At 39.0% G+C, this 17,136-nt stretch overlaps 1 protein-coding gene across 2 annotated transcripts in view; it reads left to right on the top strand.

Annotated features, from left to right (window-relative positions):
- Positions 1-17,136, top strand: part of dync2h1 (dynein cytoplasmic 2 heavy chain 1) — a 245,918-nt gene that overhangs the window by 23,603 nt on the left and 205,179 nt on the right. For both annotated transcript variants that reach the window (NM_001423300.1, NM_001423299.1), the window contains exons 12-18: positions 69-244; positions 2,070-2,265; positions 3,279-3,374; positions 5,458-5,622; positions 12,842-12,940; positions 13,590-13,729; positions 14,140-14,368. In NM_001423300.1, coding sequence (NP_001410229.1) covers positions 69-244; positions 2,070-2,265; positions 3,279-3,374; positions 5,458-5,622; positions 12,842-12,940; positions 13,590-13,729; positions 14,140-14,368 — 1,101 coding nt within the window. The remainder of the gene's footprint in view (positions 1-68; positions 245-2,069; positions 2,266-3,278; positions 3,375-5,457; positions 5,623-12,841; positions 12,941-13,589; positions 13,730-14,139; positions 14,369-17,136) is intronic.

Raw genomic sequence — 17,136 nt, 5'->3', positions numbered from 1 at the left:
TTAAAGCAGCTAAATGGTGTGTGTGTGTGTGTGTGTGTGTGTGTGTGTGTGTGTGTGTGTATGCGCAGGTTGAGGACTCTCTGAAGATGGCTGATGCGCTGCTTTCTGATCTGTCGGGGTTTCAGCCACTGCTTCGTTTCTCAGATGATCTGCAGGAGCAGCTGAGGTCTTATGAGCAGGAGCAGTTTGAAGACTGGACCAGAGACCTGCTGTCAGGACTCTCTGATCCCAAATCTGGAATCAGGTTAACACATACACACACGCATAAATACTTGTATACAGGGACACTCTATAGATATAATGTGCTTTATACTTAAAAAATCACTTATTATATGGCCCTACTCCTAAATCAAAGTCTCACAGGTAACCTGAATGCTGAAAGATCTCATTAAGTATGACTTTAAAGCATTTTTTATTGAAGGTAAATGTGACTAAACAAAACACAGGACTTAAATACACAGCATGTAATAGAACTAATTGAACACAGGGGTGAGACACGGGTGGAAACACTGAACATTAGCTGTAGGGAAATGGAACAAAGGAATCACAGCACATGGGGAAGTCACATGACATAAACATGGAGCACATGGAACCAGGGCCGGAGCAAGCTGAACTGCCGCTCTAGGCAGAGGACGATCACGCCGCCCTCAACCCCAATGTAAAACCGAAAGTGACTGGTTATGAAAATGAAGTGAGGTGTTGTGAACCTCTTTTCTGCCACCCTATGCACGGATATAACTGAGGACGCGCGGGTGCTGAGGGAGGGAGGTGTCGCGGACACCGCGCTCGCTATTCTGCCGCCCTATGCGCGGAAATAACTGAGGACGCACGGGTGTCGCGGACCTCTATTCTGCTGCCCTATGCGCGGATATAACTGAGGACGCGCGGGTGTCGCGGACCTCTATTCTGCCGCCCTATGCGCGGATATAACTGAGGACGCGCGGGTGTCGCGGACCTCTATTCTGCTGCCTTATGCGCGGATATAACTGAAGACACATGGATGCTGATGGAGGTGTCGCTGACGCTGCCCTCTCTATTCTGTCGTCTATACGCGAATATATCCGAGGACGCGTGTGGTGAGGGAGGTGTCGCGGACATAACTGAGGATATGGGTGGTAAGGGAGGTATCGCGGACGCCGCCCTCGCTATACTGCCGCCCTAGGCGGCCGCCTAGGTCGCCTCAATGGACGCACCGGCCCTGCATGGAACACAACAACACAGAACCTGACATTACCCCATCCCCGTCCTCGCACCTTCTAAACAACAAATACAAGACACAGAGGCCTGAGAGGGGGAGGAACCAGGGAGGAATCTTAGGAAAGAGGAGCCAGGAGACAAACAGGAGGGAGAAACCAGGAGGGGAGTTAGGAGACCCAGGACACAGCCAGGAGGACAGCCCAGCACGGAGTCAAGGGAGGGAGGAGCCATGGAGTAGATGTGGCCACCGACTCCAGGGGGGCTGCCCCTGGAGGATGCCGCCGATAGAGGTGGAGCCCAAGGAGGAGACAGAGCAGATGGGCGAGGGTGACATCGTGGTCCTAGAAGGCCTTGGTGGAGCAGGCAGCTCACCCGACCAAGGCGATGATGTGGGTTCAGAAGCCCGCAGCAGAGCCAAAGCGACAGAGCACCGAGGAGACGCTGGAGGGAGGGAGGAGCTCAATGTAGCCAGTAGGACGAAGTGATGAGTCGTAGCCAAAGGAGTGGAGTCCAGAGGTGTAGGAAAGCGGAGACGGAGGGATGAGGGAACCTGGCGGAGCTGGTAGGCTGACGACTCATGAAGGAGATGAGGGAGGAGAGAGCCAAAGTGGAGTCGGAGGATCGAGGTGGAGTCCGCAGGCTGACACTGGGTGACACCTTCCAGTTGGTTCATTTTGCTGTGGAAACCCCTGATAAATAACGGACTGAGCTGAAGAAAATGAATGAATGAATTTATATTTACTCAATATTTATACAAATACACGTATATTATGTAAACACTAACTTTTTATCTTGGATGCAATTAAATCATTTGGCAGCACTAATTCTACACATTTATTGACATGAACTCTGATTTTTCCTTTGCTGTTTAGTTTGCAGGCCAGTAATCGGGTGATGGAGTTGGACCACATGGACGGCAAGCTGAAGATCCAGTACTCGGACCGGCTGGTTAGTTTACTCCGAGAGGTACGGCAGCTCTCGGCTCTGGGCTTCACCATTCCTGCAAAGATCCAGCAGGCGGCAAACACGGCAGAGAAGTTCTACAGACAGGCCATCATCCTCAAACAGGTCCGTGAACAAACATACACAGCTTTCTGGAATTCTTGAATTTTAGTCTAGTATTTTTTTTGAAAAGAGCTTAAAATGTTTATTGACTTTTTTTCTCCCCCTAAACACATCAACTAATTTTTGCCTAATATTCATTTACTTTCATTTTCCTTCGGCTTTGTCCCTTTTATATCAGAGGTCGCCACAGCGGAATGAACTGCTAACTGTTCCAGCATATGTTTTACGCAGCAGTTGGTCTTCCAGCCACAACCCAGTACTGGGAAACACCCATACACTCTAACATTCACACACACACACACACACACACGTTTGTTTTTGTGAAAACTGGGGACATTACATAGGTTTCCATTCATTTTATACTGTCCAAACTGTATATTATACTGCCCTCACCCCACCCAACCCCTAAACCCAACCATCACAGGAGACTGTGTGCTGCTTTACTCTCTGATTAAACTCATTCTTTAGGTTTTATAAGCATTTTGAGAAATGAGGACGTCTCCACTGTCCTCATATTTCACCTCCTTTTTGTAATACCTGTGTCATACCCATGTCATTATACAGATTTGTGTCCTGATATGTCACAAAAACCCATACACACACACACACACACTCATACACTGCAGCCAATTTAGTTCATATAATTCCCCTATAGTGCATGTGTTTGGACTGTGGGGGAAATCGGAGCACCCGGAGGGAACCTACACCAACACGGGGAGAACATGCAAACTCCACAAAGAAAAGCCAACTGGCCAAATTGGGACTCGAACCAATGACCTTCTTGCCACAGTGCTAACCACTGAGCCATCGTGCCGCCCTTTTTGCATAATAGGGCCTATTAAATTAACCACTGATTATCCTTTTGCACATTTTCACAGTTACTTTTTGCAAGTAGCTTAAATGTGGTTACGCTTGATATTTTCATTAGCATCTCCCAAAGAGAATTATTAGCTTAAATATATCATTCTATGTAGGGATGTTCATTTTTTTGTTTGTTCTGTATTTGTGTTCAACAGGTGGCTCATTTCTACAACACCATTGATCAGCAGATGATCCCTTCTCAACGTCCCATGATGCTCGGCTGTGCTCTGGCCTTTGAACAGGTCATCAAGGTAATACTTCTCTCCTACTGCCGTGATTTTCTAATGTTTTGAAAGATCGCCTAATCATCAATGCTATTTTTTGAAGTTCTGTATAATATCATTATAATTTAAAATAAGAGTCCACACTTTAGTTGAAGGACCAATTCTCTCTTTGAACTAGTGGCTTATTACCTACCAGATATTGGCTGTTTATTAGCACTTACTGTATAAAAGACATATTCTGCATGATCTTATTCTACATCTATCATCATACCCAATACACAAACCCAATTTCTACCTTAATAACTATTAATAAGCAACAAATTAGAAGTTTGTTGAGGGGAAAAGTCACAGTTAATGGTTTATTAATACTAATAATTATCCCTTAAAATAAATTCCGACAGTTTTCTATCTTAATACATATTATAATGTAATCCTGCATGTCCAATCTAAATTTTCCAACACAGTCTTATTCTGAAAACTTAGCCCTATATACATTTCTGGAGATCGCGAATTATGTAGCCAGAGGTACATATGGCTGCATTTCGTCTTTAAAAAGAATGCTACGGAGCAGTATGACGCCTTTCCTTTTCGTGCTTGCAGCTGACCGCTTACCTCCGTATGGACGGCTTTTCCACTGCTACCAGTTTGTCCAGTAGTTCGCCATGAGGATGCGGAGAGGAGTTAACCACAAAGACAGAGTTCGAGTCTAGCGAAGAACAGTTCCAGAAAGACAAAAACAGAAGCCAAAAACTAAAGTAAACAAGTAAATAACAGGGTTATAATATGGTAAAATCTGGAAACGTGGTAAAAGTTAGGCGAGGACTTTTCTTTTTCTGAATTGATTTTTGAAGCTCGATTTAGTTGAGTGGGTGGGCAATCGGTGCTTTTGAAAACACTATTGGTTGGGTTTAGGGAAGGAGGAGGGTGGGTCGGTCGATCAGTCAGTCAGTCTGGTGGATTTACGCGAGAACAGCAGGCGCGAATGGCACTCGCGCGAGAAATTAAGGATCTCAAAAAGCATACACAGCAGCCTCAAGTGGATTCGCGAAAACAAAAACTGCAAAACAACGTGGCTCCTGGGGCAAATTTGGTGTTCTCCAGAAATGTATATAGTGGTACGTTTTCAGAATGAGCCTGAGTTGGAATTTTCAGTTTCATTTAGTAATGTAATGTAATGTAACGTGTATTTATATAGCGCATTTATTCTGTATGGTCACACACTGAAAGCGCTTCACTATCATGAGGGGGGTCTCTCCACACCACCACCAGTGTGCAGCATCCACTTGGATGATGCGACGGCAGCCACAGGACAACAGCGCCAGTGCGCTCACCACACACCAGCTATTGGTGGAGTGGAGGGACAGTGATAGAGCCAATTCGGTGGAAGGGGATGATTGGGAGGCCATGATCGTATGGGCCTCGTATAGAGGGGCTTTGGCCAGGACACCAGGGTTACACCCCTGCTCTTTCACGAGAAGTGCCATGGGATTTTTAATGACCACAGAGAGTCAGGAACTCGGTTTAACGTCTCATCCGAAAGACGGCGCGCACTGACAGTGTAGTGTCCCCTTCACTTTTACTGGGGCATTAGGACTCACATAGACCACAGGTTGAGCGCCCCCTGCTGTGGCCTCACTAATACCACTTCCAACAGCAACCTAGTGTTCCCTATTGGTCTCCCATCCAGGTACTGACCAGGCTCAGCCCTGCTTAGCTTCAGTGAGTAACCACTCTTGGGCTGCAGGGTGATATGGCATGAGATTTAGTGTCACATGATCCTTCACAAAGTTTTCTGATATGCTGATTTGATGCTCAACAGATATGATCCTTCATATTCTTGAAAGCTTCCTTCTTGATTCTATTTTTCAGGGTTTTTGACTGATGAATAGAAAAGAGTAGCAGTTATTTCAAATAGAATCTTTTGCAACATTCAAAATGGTTTTATTGTCACATGTGAACTATTTCTTTGCCTACACTGTTGCTCTCACCTTACTAACTACAACATTTTGAAAGGAAGAGTATTTTGTCTTCTAATTCAGTCTGTCATACTTTAAATAATCAGGTATCTAGTTCACACGAAGATCATTTGTTTTTGGGATTTGTTTTGCAGCAGAATCCTCGCTCTCAGTCTCGAGATGAAGGTGGAAAGCTTCAGATGACGTGGGAGAATCCGAAAGAGCTGGAGCAGTACATCAGCAAACTGCAGAGCGCCGCTGAGAGACTCTCCACAGAGAACCGCAAGCTCAGAAAGTGGCACACAGACTTCACTGACAAGGTCATCTTCATCTCTGCTCCTACTACACTAACGTTTATTTACTAGGCAGAAATTAAAACCATTTCCCAGATGACATTTGGCAATTGCCAAATTAAGGCAATGACCAAACTATCAAATACTACCTGGCATAAGTATTACCGCATTCACCATTTGCCCAACTGAGCCTGGTTTCTCTTGAGGTTTTTTAATTCGTCACTTTTGCAAATTACTGAAGTTTTTCCCTCTCGGCTGTCGCCACTGGCTTGCATGGTTCGGGATCTATAGAGCTGCGCATTGATGGATTTGCTCTTCAGTGTTTGGACTCTCAGTAGTGATTATTAAACCACACTGAACTGAGCTAAACTGAACTGAACTTAAACTCTACAAAAACAGAACTACTCTGTTTCAATATACTATGATCTTCTGAGAGAAGCTGCTTTGACACACTCTACGTTGTAAAAGCGCTATAGAAATAAAGGTGAATTGAATTGAATTGAATGTAGGAGAATTTTGCTTTCACAATCTAAAATAAAAAAAGTAATCAAACGTCAGTGCCCGATAGCCCCACCCCTTCTTCGGAAGCCCCGCCTCTTTTGCTACATGGCCAAAACTCAAGCGGCAACCTCCCGCTCTCTCTCAGGAAGCCAATATGGAAGTAACTAAAACTGCAATTCATTCGAAATTCCGCTAGTCCTGGCCGCTCCTGGCTCCAAAACAGAGCAAATTTCAATTGAGCCCACTGTTAGAATGGCCAACTTTACAGCAGAAAAAAAAGGTGTTTACAGCCTGGTACAAAAAAAGATTTTGGTTAATACAGCTAATATCACCCTTCATGACAACTGTGAGGGGGTGAATTTTTTAATAACTCATCCGTTTCCTTTATATTAAGTTATATTAAGTTTGCATAATTAAGGGCGTGGCCACTTGAGTGACAGCTAGGTCACGTTGGTCGCCGTCACGTCACCTCAGCTGAATCCGGCAGATTAGCCACTGAACTCGACATGTTTATCGTATTTCTGTGTTGTTTTATGTGGCTTTACACAGTCGACTGTCTTTTGGACTTGTTTTCTACAATTATTAGATGGCATGGCATGCTGAGTGCACTTAATTGTGCTCACAAACCGTTCACGTGGCCTCTGTTTCCCATGTAATAAAGTTATATACTTATATACCATCTCTATACATGTATTTGTTTTATTTAAGATCATTTATCGTTTATATTTATATTTAGAGATGTTATGCACTCCAGAATCTGTCAGGTTGATTAGCTGTAGGCTCTAGAACAGTCATCTGAAGTGTTGTCATACAGTGTTATGCTGGATTTCATTAATAGTCTTACATTAACTAACACAGACTATATCTGAGGTGTTTGGATGTAATTCGCGTTTTCCTCCTGTTGAGAAACGTCATAAGAACAATGTTTAGTGGCTCAATGTATTACAGCAGTGTTTTTAAAAGTCTAAACACTTTATTGATGTAGTGTACAACCAAGCACAAGTGGTCAGAACACAAACGAGTCACAGGTGATAAAGTATTAAGCGTTCTCCCAAAGTAAACCAGGTGTATGAACCAGGTCCAAGCAAAATGCAGCATGCGTCTGTAGCTCCGCTCACTCTCCGCCTCTTTGCCCTTGTTTGGTATCCTGCCGTGGGTGTGATGACGCGCGAACAAAATGGCGACGGTTGGCTGCGCCTACTTGTGGCTTCTTTTGCGCTCTTTAGAAACCTATGGGTGACGTCACGGATACTACGTCCATATATTTTACAGTCTATGCCAAAACTGTGGTCGGTAAGTGTGTGTGAAGTGTCCAACATTACTAGGGATGCACCGATACTATTTTTTTTGGAACCAATCTGATCCCGATACCAAAATTTGGAGTATCGACCAATACAGATCCAATCCCGATACTGTGCCGTTTTTTTATTTAAAATAAAAAAAAACGGAAGTATTATTAACCCTTTCAGGGTCAAATTAAATTTTAGAAACAGGCAAAATCTATGCTTTTAACTGTTGCAAATCAGCAACGTCTGCCTTGAGAGGGTTAACATAATACATTTTCTATAGTTCTGGTGATAAACACAAATGATATATTTTCTTTAGTAAAAATAACAGACCTATAGGCCTGCTGTATATTAACATGATGCTTGCTATAAACTATAGACTGCATTATTTGAGCATTCATTATGACATTGATCTGATCTGTTGTGGTCCAGCTTATGTTTCTTTTTTAATATTGAGATTTTTCTTTGAAACCTGTAATAGGCCACCACCATTGTTGGTAAAATAATCAGCCTTTCAGCAAAGCCTGACATTTTCCTGCAGGTTTGATGCAGACTAAACTAAACCGTCTGAGGCGAGTTTTACTTAATAATCTACCTAATAATTTACTTTGGTAACACTTTACAATGAGGTTCATTAGTTAATGCATTTACTAACATGAACTAATCATGAACAACACATGTACAGCATTTATTAATTATGATTGAACATTTATTATTGCATTATTAACATCCAAGTCCATGCTTGTTAACATTAGTTAATGCACCATGAGTTAACATGAACTAACAATGAACTACTGTATTTTCATTAACTAACGTTAACTAACATGAACATATACAGTAGTAAATGCATTGTTTATTCATCTTAGTAAATGCATTAATTAACATTAACTAATGAACCTTATTGTAAAGTGTGACCTTTACTTTAAAATAATCTAATTTAAAAAATTTACTTAATAACAAGTAGTGCATTCACTCTGAAATACTGGTTATATGCTAAAAGAATAAGTGCACTTAAAAGACTCGTGTGATGCACTTATTCTACCGTTAAAAGCAAGTGTGTAATATTAGACACTTCACACACTCAACAGCTGTGTTACTGAGCCACTGATGAAGAGGCAGAACTAGCAGGCGCTGGTGTTTGATTATTTTCTTTAATTTGAATTGTGAAAGCAAAATTCTCCTATGTGAGTGATTATGCCCCCTTTCTGATGGTAAATGTGGTTATACTCATGGCAGGTATTATTTGATAGTTTGGTCATTTATTTTGCTAATTTGGCAACCGTCAAACGTCATCTGGGAAACCGTTTGAATTCCGCTTAGTAAATAAATGTTAGTGTTTAATTTGGGATGACATTACATTCATATACTATGCTGTTGAGTGTGCAAGTACATTTGCATACAAGTTGCATAGTATAGTGTGCTTTTTGGGATGCAGCTGTATACTCGGGCTGCACAATATTGGAAAAGACTGACATTGCAATATTTTGTGTTTCTGCGATATGAATATAATTTCACAATATGACTCGAGTTACTGTTGGGAAGATTTCACAATTTTACATTTATTGGGATGATTTTGTAGGGGAGTGCTTCTGCATAAAATATCCAAAAATAAATATAAAATGTAATTAAAAAATTTAAGTCCTCATATGATAATAATAATAAAAATAATAATACATTTTATTTATATTGAGCTTTTCTCAAACTCAAAGCGCTAACAAGAGCATCAACACACATAAGAACATGAAATACACAAAAAAGTAAAAATGATAATAATGATAAAAATATGCATAGTCCAGGAACTGGAGTTTCTGATGTTTGTGGGGAGAGCATTCCACAATTTAGGTGCACGATAAGAGAAAGCCCTGCCTCCCATGCTGCTAAGTTTGCAACTGGGCTGATACAAGGTGAGCTCGAAGCAGAACTTAGATTGCGAGAGGATGAGGAGGTAGATATCAGGTCACATATATAATCAGGTGCAGAACGATGAACAGCTTTGTAAGGTAAAATCAATGTTTTAAAATCGATGCGTGACTTTATTATTATTATAGTATTAGTATTTAGTATTTAGTATTTAGTATTATTATTATTATTATTATTATTATTATTATTTATTATTATTACTTGTCTTCTCCCTGATTTCCCACCCTCCCCTTTCCTCGACATCTTTGTCATAAATGGTATTACTTTTATTTTTTGTTATCATTATTATTAATACTGTTCTGACTTGTCCTGTTATCTTTTCATTATCATTATTACAAGTATTTATACCATTATCATTAGTAAGGTTGCAGTTGTTGTAGTTGTAACGGTAGTAGTTGTAGTAGTAGTAGTAGTAGTAGTAGTTGAAGTAGTAGTCATTGTAATAGTATCGATTGTTATTGAGTAATTGTTACGGAGATTATAGAAGTTGTAGTTCATGTAGTAATAGATGTCATTGGTATAGTAGTAGCAGAAGTAGTAATGGTGTGGTGGTTACAGTAGTAGTAGTAGTAGTCGTTGTTGGTGTAGTAATATCAGTAGTAGATGTTGTTGATGTAGATGTAGTAAAAGTGATTGTAGTAGTAGTAGTAGTAGTGGTAATAGTAGTAGTAGTAGTAGTCGCAGTAGACATTGTTGTATTAATTGTAGCAAACGCTATAGTAGTATCAGTAGTGGTAGTCGTTGTAGTAGTATCAGTATTAGTAGACATTGTAGTAGTAGTAGTCGTGGTTGTGGCTGTAGTAGAAGCAGTAGTAGTTGTAATATAAGTAACTTTCTGTAGTAGTAGTTGGTGTAGCACTTGTGATTTATTATTATTGTTGTCAGTTATTACTGTTGTCCTTTCTCTCTTTTTACTCTCATATTTACTATCATACATTAATAAGCATTGTTGTTACTCCCTACCTCTGACTGGTTTCTTTCTATATGTTTTATCTATATCTGTGACACTTGATTCATTTATTGACTGTTATTGTTCCTAATGTATGTACTCTGACCTGTCCACCAAGTTACCTTTACATGCATACACACACTCACACGCACACACTCACGCACATACCAGTACCTGACTATATTGTTGATGTTTTTGTTGTTTTTGTTTTGTTGCTTTGTATTTGTTATCTGTTGATGTTTTCTTGTATTTGTATGATTTTTGCATATACTAAAAAAAAAAAAAAAAAAAAAAAAAAAGAGTATTTAAGCCCACAAATAAACTCACAGTGAAGGTCAAAAAAAAAAAAAAAAAAATCGATGCGTGGCTTTACAGGCAACCAGTGTAACTGCTGAAGAACAGGAGTAATGTGAGAGCGAGATGATGTGTGAGTTAACACACGTGCGGCTGAGTTTTGAACATATTGTAAGATCTTAAGTGAATTGGCTGGCAGACCCCCAAATAAAGAGTTACACAAATCTAGACGAGACGTAATAAAAGCATGGACAAGCTTTTCAGCATCTGGTGTTGAGAGAAAATTAATTTAGCTTAATTAATCTTTGTTAAAACGGCAAACTTAAAATTATTTATTGTTCACAACAGTCACAAAATAACATACTAAAAGATTATGACATCATAATATTTGGCTTAACCGCTCTTGGGAGGCTCGCCAATGTATTTGATTACTCTAATACATAAAATAAGTAAGCTGACAAAAGTTCTACAAGGGAGAAGATTTTAGTGAAGATAGTGAATAGTACAGTTTCTCAGCATCAATATAAACATGTTGGTCTTTGACTAACTTAACCCAAAGTGCTGCCTTTATAACACAGGATATGACCTGGTGACTGTGGAGGCCATTTGAGTACTGTGAACTCATTGTCATGTTCAAGAAATCATTTAGAGATGATTCATGCTTCATGACATGGAGAGTTATCCTGCTGGTAGTAGCCATCAGAAGATGGAGACACTGTGCTCATAAAGGGATGGACATGGTCAGCAACAATACTCAGGTAGGCTGTGGCGTTGACACGATGCTCAATTGGTAGTGATGGACCCAAAGTGTGCCAAGAAAACATCCCTCACACCATTACACCACCATAACCAGCCTGAATTGTTGATACAAGGCAGGATGGATCCAGGCTTTCATGTTGACGACGCCAAATTCTGACCCGACCATCTGAATGTGGCAGCAGTAATGGAGACTCATCAGAGCAGGCAACGTTTCTCCAATCTTCTATTGTGCAGTTTTGGTGAGTCTGTGTGAATTGTAGCCTCAGTTTCCTGTTCTTAGCTGACAGGAGCGGCACCCGGTGTGGTCTTCTGCTGCTGTAGCCCATCTGCCTCAAGGTTGGACGTGTTGTGTGTTCAGAGATGCTCTTCTGTAGACCTCGGTTGTAACGAGTGCTTATTTGAGTTACTGTTGCCTTTCTATCAAGTGGAACCAGTCTGGCCATTTTCCTCTGACCTCAGGCATCAACAAGGCATTTGCGCCCACAGAACTGCCGCTCACTGGATATTTTCTCTTTTTTGGACCATTCTCTGTAAACCCTAGAGATGATTGTGCGTGAAAATCCTAGTAGATCAGCAGTTTCTGAAATACTCAGATCAGCCCGTCTGGCACCAACAACCATTCGACGTTTATAGTCACTTAAATCTCCTTTCTTGCCCATTCTGATGCTCAGTTTGAACTACAGCAGATCTTCTCGACCATGCCTGAATGCATTAAGTTGCTGCCATGTGATTGGCTGATTAGAAATTTGCGTTAACGAGCAGTTGGTGTATTAGGTGTTCCTAATGAAGTGGCCGGTGAGTGTATTATGCAATGTAAATGCAATTTTAATCTCATTTAAAGCTTTTTAATTACATGCATTAATAAATGCAAAGATGCTAATTAAATAAACAGCACGTTATCCTATCCATGTAGAGCAGGGCTGCTCAATCCTGTTCCTGGAGAGCCACCTTCCTGCAGATTTCAGTTGCTACCCATATCAAACACACCTGAACCAATTAATTAGGACCTGAACACCATGTGATAATTACAGGCAGGTGTGTTTGACAAGGGTAGCAACTGATATCTGCAGGAAGGTCGATCTCCAGGAACAGGATTGAGCAGCCTTGATGTAGAGAAACTAAAAAATCAGATGTAAAAAAATAAAAAACACTGTACAGTCTTAACATAGTATAAATAGTTAAACACAATCAATCTTTGTTAAAGCTACAAATTATAATTTCTTGTGCCGAATGCTTTACGCTCGCTTGAAATCCTACACAGTCACAGGCCTTATAAAACACAAGCAAATGACTTTTCAAAACTCTTAGCTGTTTTTTCTTAATCAAAGAAAGCCAAAGCAGGGCATTTGTGCATCTCAATGCAGCACTGTGCTGTTTTGTTCTGCAGTTAATCTGTTTAATCATTTGATCATTCCAACATCTATTCATAAGACAGTCGCTTGTTTGTTTATAAATGAACATTTAACTTGTTTTCCAGACACACGGTCATATGAACGTGTAAGAGCTGTCTCTCCCTGTCTGTGTGTGTGTTTGACAGGTGGTGGGTTTGATGGGAGTGGATCTGTTGCGTCAGCAGCAGAGATGGAAAGATGGTCTTCAGGATCTCAGGGCTGGATTTGCCACACTGGAGTCTCAGGTCATCATGATTTCTCGATTTTGCTTCTGTCTGCAAAGCATCTCTGTTTACATTTTACTCAATTCTGCAGCTGCTTCTTTTGGGTCATTATAATGTGCTTTTGTACATTCGTTTACATTATACATATACAAATTTATTCACCCTCCTGTGAAATAGTTATTCTCTTTCAATATTTCTTAACAGAGCAAGGAAATTTTCACAGTATTTCCTATAATATTTTTTCTTCTGGAGAAAGTCTTGTTTGTTTTATTTTAGCTAGAGTATAAACAGTTTTTAATTGTTTTAAAGCCATTTAAGGTCAATATTATTACCACCCTTAAGCAATATTGGATTTGCATTGTCTCCAGAACAAACCACTGTTATACAAAAACTTGCCTAATTACCCTAACTTGCCTAATTAACCTAGTTAAGCCTTTAAATGTCACTTTAAGCTGAATACTAGTGTCTTAAAAATATCTAGTCAAATATTATTTACTGTCATCATGACAAAGATAAAATAAATCAGCTATTAAAAATGAGTTATTAAAACTATTATGTTTAGAAATGTGCTGAAAAAACAGAAATATACAGGGTATACAAATAAACAATATACCAATAATTCAGAAGGGCTAATAGTTCTGACTTTAACTGTAAGTGTGTGTGTGTTCAGGGTTTTGGAGCCGGAGACATGAGGGCCTGGCGGCAGCACTGGAACCATCAGCTGTATAAAGCTCTGGAGCATCAGTATCAGGTGGGACTGGAGGCCCTCAACAAGAACCTGCCAGAAATTAACATCGACCTCGTCTTCAAGTAAGATCTGATGTCTTCTGCTCATTTAATTATTTGGATCTCTGTTAGTGACCAAATGTAGAATCTATACTTCCTTGAGTCCAACAAGTGCAAAATCACTGTGTTACATTAGGAACTTAATGCACTGATATATTCCATAACAAACAATCAGAGAAATAATTGTTCTATCCTTAACAAGACGCCAAACTAAAGTTTTGTGCATTCTCATAATATTAATAGCTGTTATAATATCAATATTAATAATAATTATAATTACATAATATTATTAATGTCTTATAATATTTAATAAATGTGTGTGTGTGTGTGTGTGTGTGTGTGTGTGTGTGTGTGTGTGCGTGCGTGCGTGTGTGTGTTTTTTTCTTCAAAAGACCATCCAGTCATTTACTCACTTATCTGATGTTTTTCTTCAGGCAGGGTCGTCTACAGTTTCGTCCTGCATTCGAGGAGGTCAGAGCCAAGTATTACCGTGAGATGAAAAGGTTCATCAGCATCCCGAACCAGTTTAAAGGAGTGAGTGAGACGGGCGAGGAGCCCATATTCACCCGGATGATTGAGCGCAACGCCAGCGGCTTCCTGACTATCTTCAGCAAAGCTGAACATCTCTTCAGTCGACTGTCACACCTGCTGGACAAGTTTAAGGTACCGCAGACTTCTTTTTAAACCCTACTCATAAATACACCAGTGCTTACTAATTCACAGTAGTTTAAAGTCCGCATGAACCAGAAGTTACGACTGTTTCTTATTTATTAATTTTTTTCTTATTGTGACGCAATTCCTAGAGAAACGGAATATTAAATGAGAAAACAGTGGGCGTGGCTTGTTTTTTCTACTGAAAGCTGATTGGATCTATTAAAGTAGGCAATTCTTTCAGAAAGATCTGGAAATGGGTTTTAGGAGAGTTATAACACCCTAATAGACTTCTCCTTCTAGTTTTAGTTTTTTATTCATGAGCTGACAACATTTCTGTTTGTTTTCAGAACTGACACTTTAAGTTGCTTTAAGTGTTTAAGTATGTTAGTCCTGCCCAATACCTCTGACTGACCTAATCTGAGAATTTATCTGAACATAAACAGGAAGTGCATTTGCAGATTTCAATTTTAGATCACAAGGGCAAACTATTTTCTTATCCTAATGACATGCACAGATGAATTGTTCAGCACAAAACAACAATGCGAGCTAACAAAACAAATATGGTTAGTTTTGGTTAAGTTTGTATTTTAAAGAAAATTATCATTTTCAGCAGGGAGGCGCTACATTGAATAAAAGTGACAGTAAAGACATTTATAATGTTGCCGTAGATTCAGTTTCAAATTAAATCTGTTTATTTGAATGTTTTATTTACTGAATCTTGAAAAATTGAAACGTATTAGACATTTTTGTTGTCAGTTCAGCATATTAAAATGATTTCTGAAGGATCGGTTGACATCGAAGGAATGATGCTGTAAAACATCAATATATTCAATGTAAAATGTACAGTTGAAGTCAAAATTATTTGCCCCCTTTTAATTTTTTTTTCTTTTTTTAATATTTTCCCAAATGATGTTTAACAGAGCAAGGAAATTTTCACAGTATGTCTGATAATATTGTTTCTTCTGGAGAAAGTCTTACTTGTTTTATTTCGGCTAGAATAAAAGCAGTTTTTAATTTTTTTAAAAACAATTTTGGGACAAAATTACTAGCCCCTTTAAGCTATTTTTTTTCTCAATAGTCTACAGAACAAACCATCATTATACAATAACTTGCCTAATTACTCTAACCTGCCTAGTTCACCTTATTAACCTAGTTAAGCCTTTAAATGTCTCTTTAAGCTGTATAGAAGTGTCTTGAAAAATATCAAGTAAAATATTATTTACTGTCATCATGACAAAGATGAAATAAATCAGTTATTAGAAATAGGTTTCTAAAACTATTATGCTTAGAAATGTGCTGAAACTAGAACTAATAATTACAGAGTGAGCAAAATATGTTCAAACATTACAATTTATTAGTCAGGTAAATGTATTATGCCAATTCAATCAGTCAATTCATAAATGATCAATACAAAACATCAAATTATCAAAGATAAATCCAAGATGAAAAGATGCATACCTGACTTCAAATTATACATGACGTGGAGCGTAAGCTCCATGTTACGGGCTGATCTGAGTAAGCAGAATCGCCCTGAGCCTTTCTCAAACCTTACCTTAAGTAATCCAAGAATCCCCTCAAGGAAAGGGGTGTGTGCATAACAAAAGGCATTCACATTTAGTGCTGCCTGTGGAAAAGTCATACCCTTCACAGTGGTTCAAAAGATGCCTGAAGTTATATATTTATTGTTTTGATTATGTCTATTTCTGAGAGAATGAGACCATTGTACCAGTTGCACTGAGACATTTCAAATGATATCGAACATGATCGATAAAGTCAGTTTGGTTAATTTAGAACATTCAAATATTGAAATGACCATATGTGTGAGTTGGGGTGATTTGAAGTCGAGTTTCAGCAGACTCCGATGCAAAGGCAGCAGGAGCTGGTTTTTCCCGCATTCCCACCTGCTGGGTTGTGGAGTGAACCGTCTCCATTTTCAGCTCATGTTTGAATTGTCAAAGACATCAAAAATATTTGTAACATTTCAATTTTACATTTAGCAGACATTAGCGGTGAACACGTAGTTAATGCAACAAGATATTTTTCTTTTTTCCTATCATTACAGACATGTACAGGAACCACAAAAATTAATTACAGCACCCCTAGACCACACAGAACCTAAAAGGTACACTCTCAAATTTGAGATTATAAAAAAAAATACAAAAAGCACCTCTTTTTTTAGGTGTTTATTATAACACAGACGACATATTCAGATATTTAAACACTTTCAATAGTGTTTTATGAAATTTCAAAGTTTTTTTTTTTTAAATGATACCAAATTTTTGCATTTACACCTCTGCATGTGGATTTGGGAAGCTTTTAAATTTGGGTCAGCAAAATCCAGGCGGAAATCCCAAAATAACAGCAGAGTTTAACTGGTTAACCTGATATATGCTATATTTACAAAAAGAGTTATTATTATGCTCATATTTATATATTTTGCGTATGCCTAAGTCACAGTTGTTAATGTTATTACATATGACACATTTTTACTGACACTTTATTTATTTAATGTGCCTTTGGTGAATAAAAGCAGACAAGTAGTTCTTGGAAATTATTTGTTCTCACGTTTTTCTTCTCTGACTGTTCTTGTTTGGATAAAGTGAGCTCTAAAGAAAGCTTAGTTCAGTGGCAGAATAATTTACGGTATTTTGATGTGCCCACAATAACAATATACAATTGAGTCATTACTGTAATATAGTGTGTTACTGATCACCAGTGTGCCAAACAAAGGTTTTGACAATCAAATCTCAAATGGTGGATTCCGATTATATTCAAAT

This window comes from Danio rerio, chromosome 15 (assembly GCF_049306965.1).
Source record: "Danio rerio strain Tuebingen ecotype United States chromosome 15, GRCz12tu, whole genome shotgun sequence".
NCBI lineage: Eukaryota > Metazoa > Chordata > Actinopteri > Cypriniformes > Danionidae > Danio > Danio rerio.
This window is presented reverse-complemented; position numbering and strand designations above follow the sequence as displayed.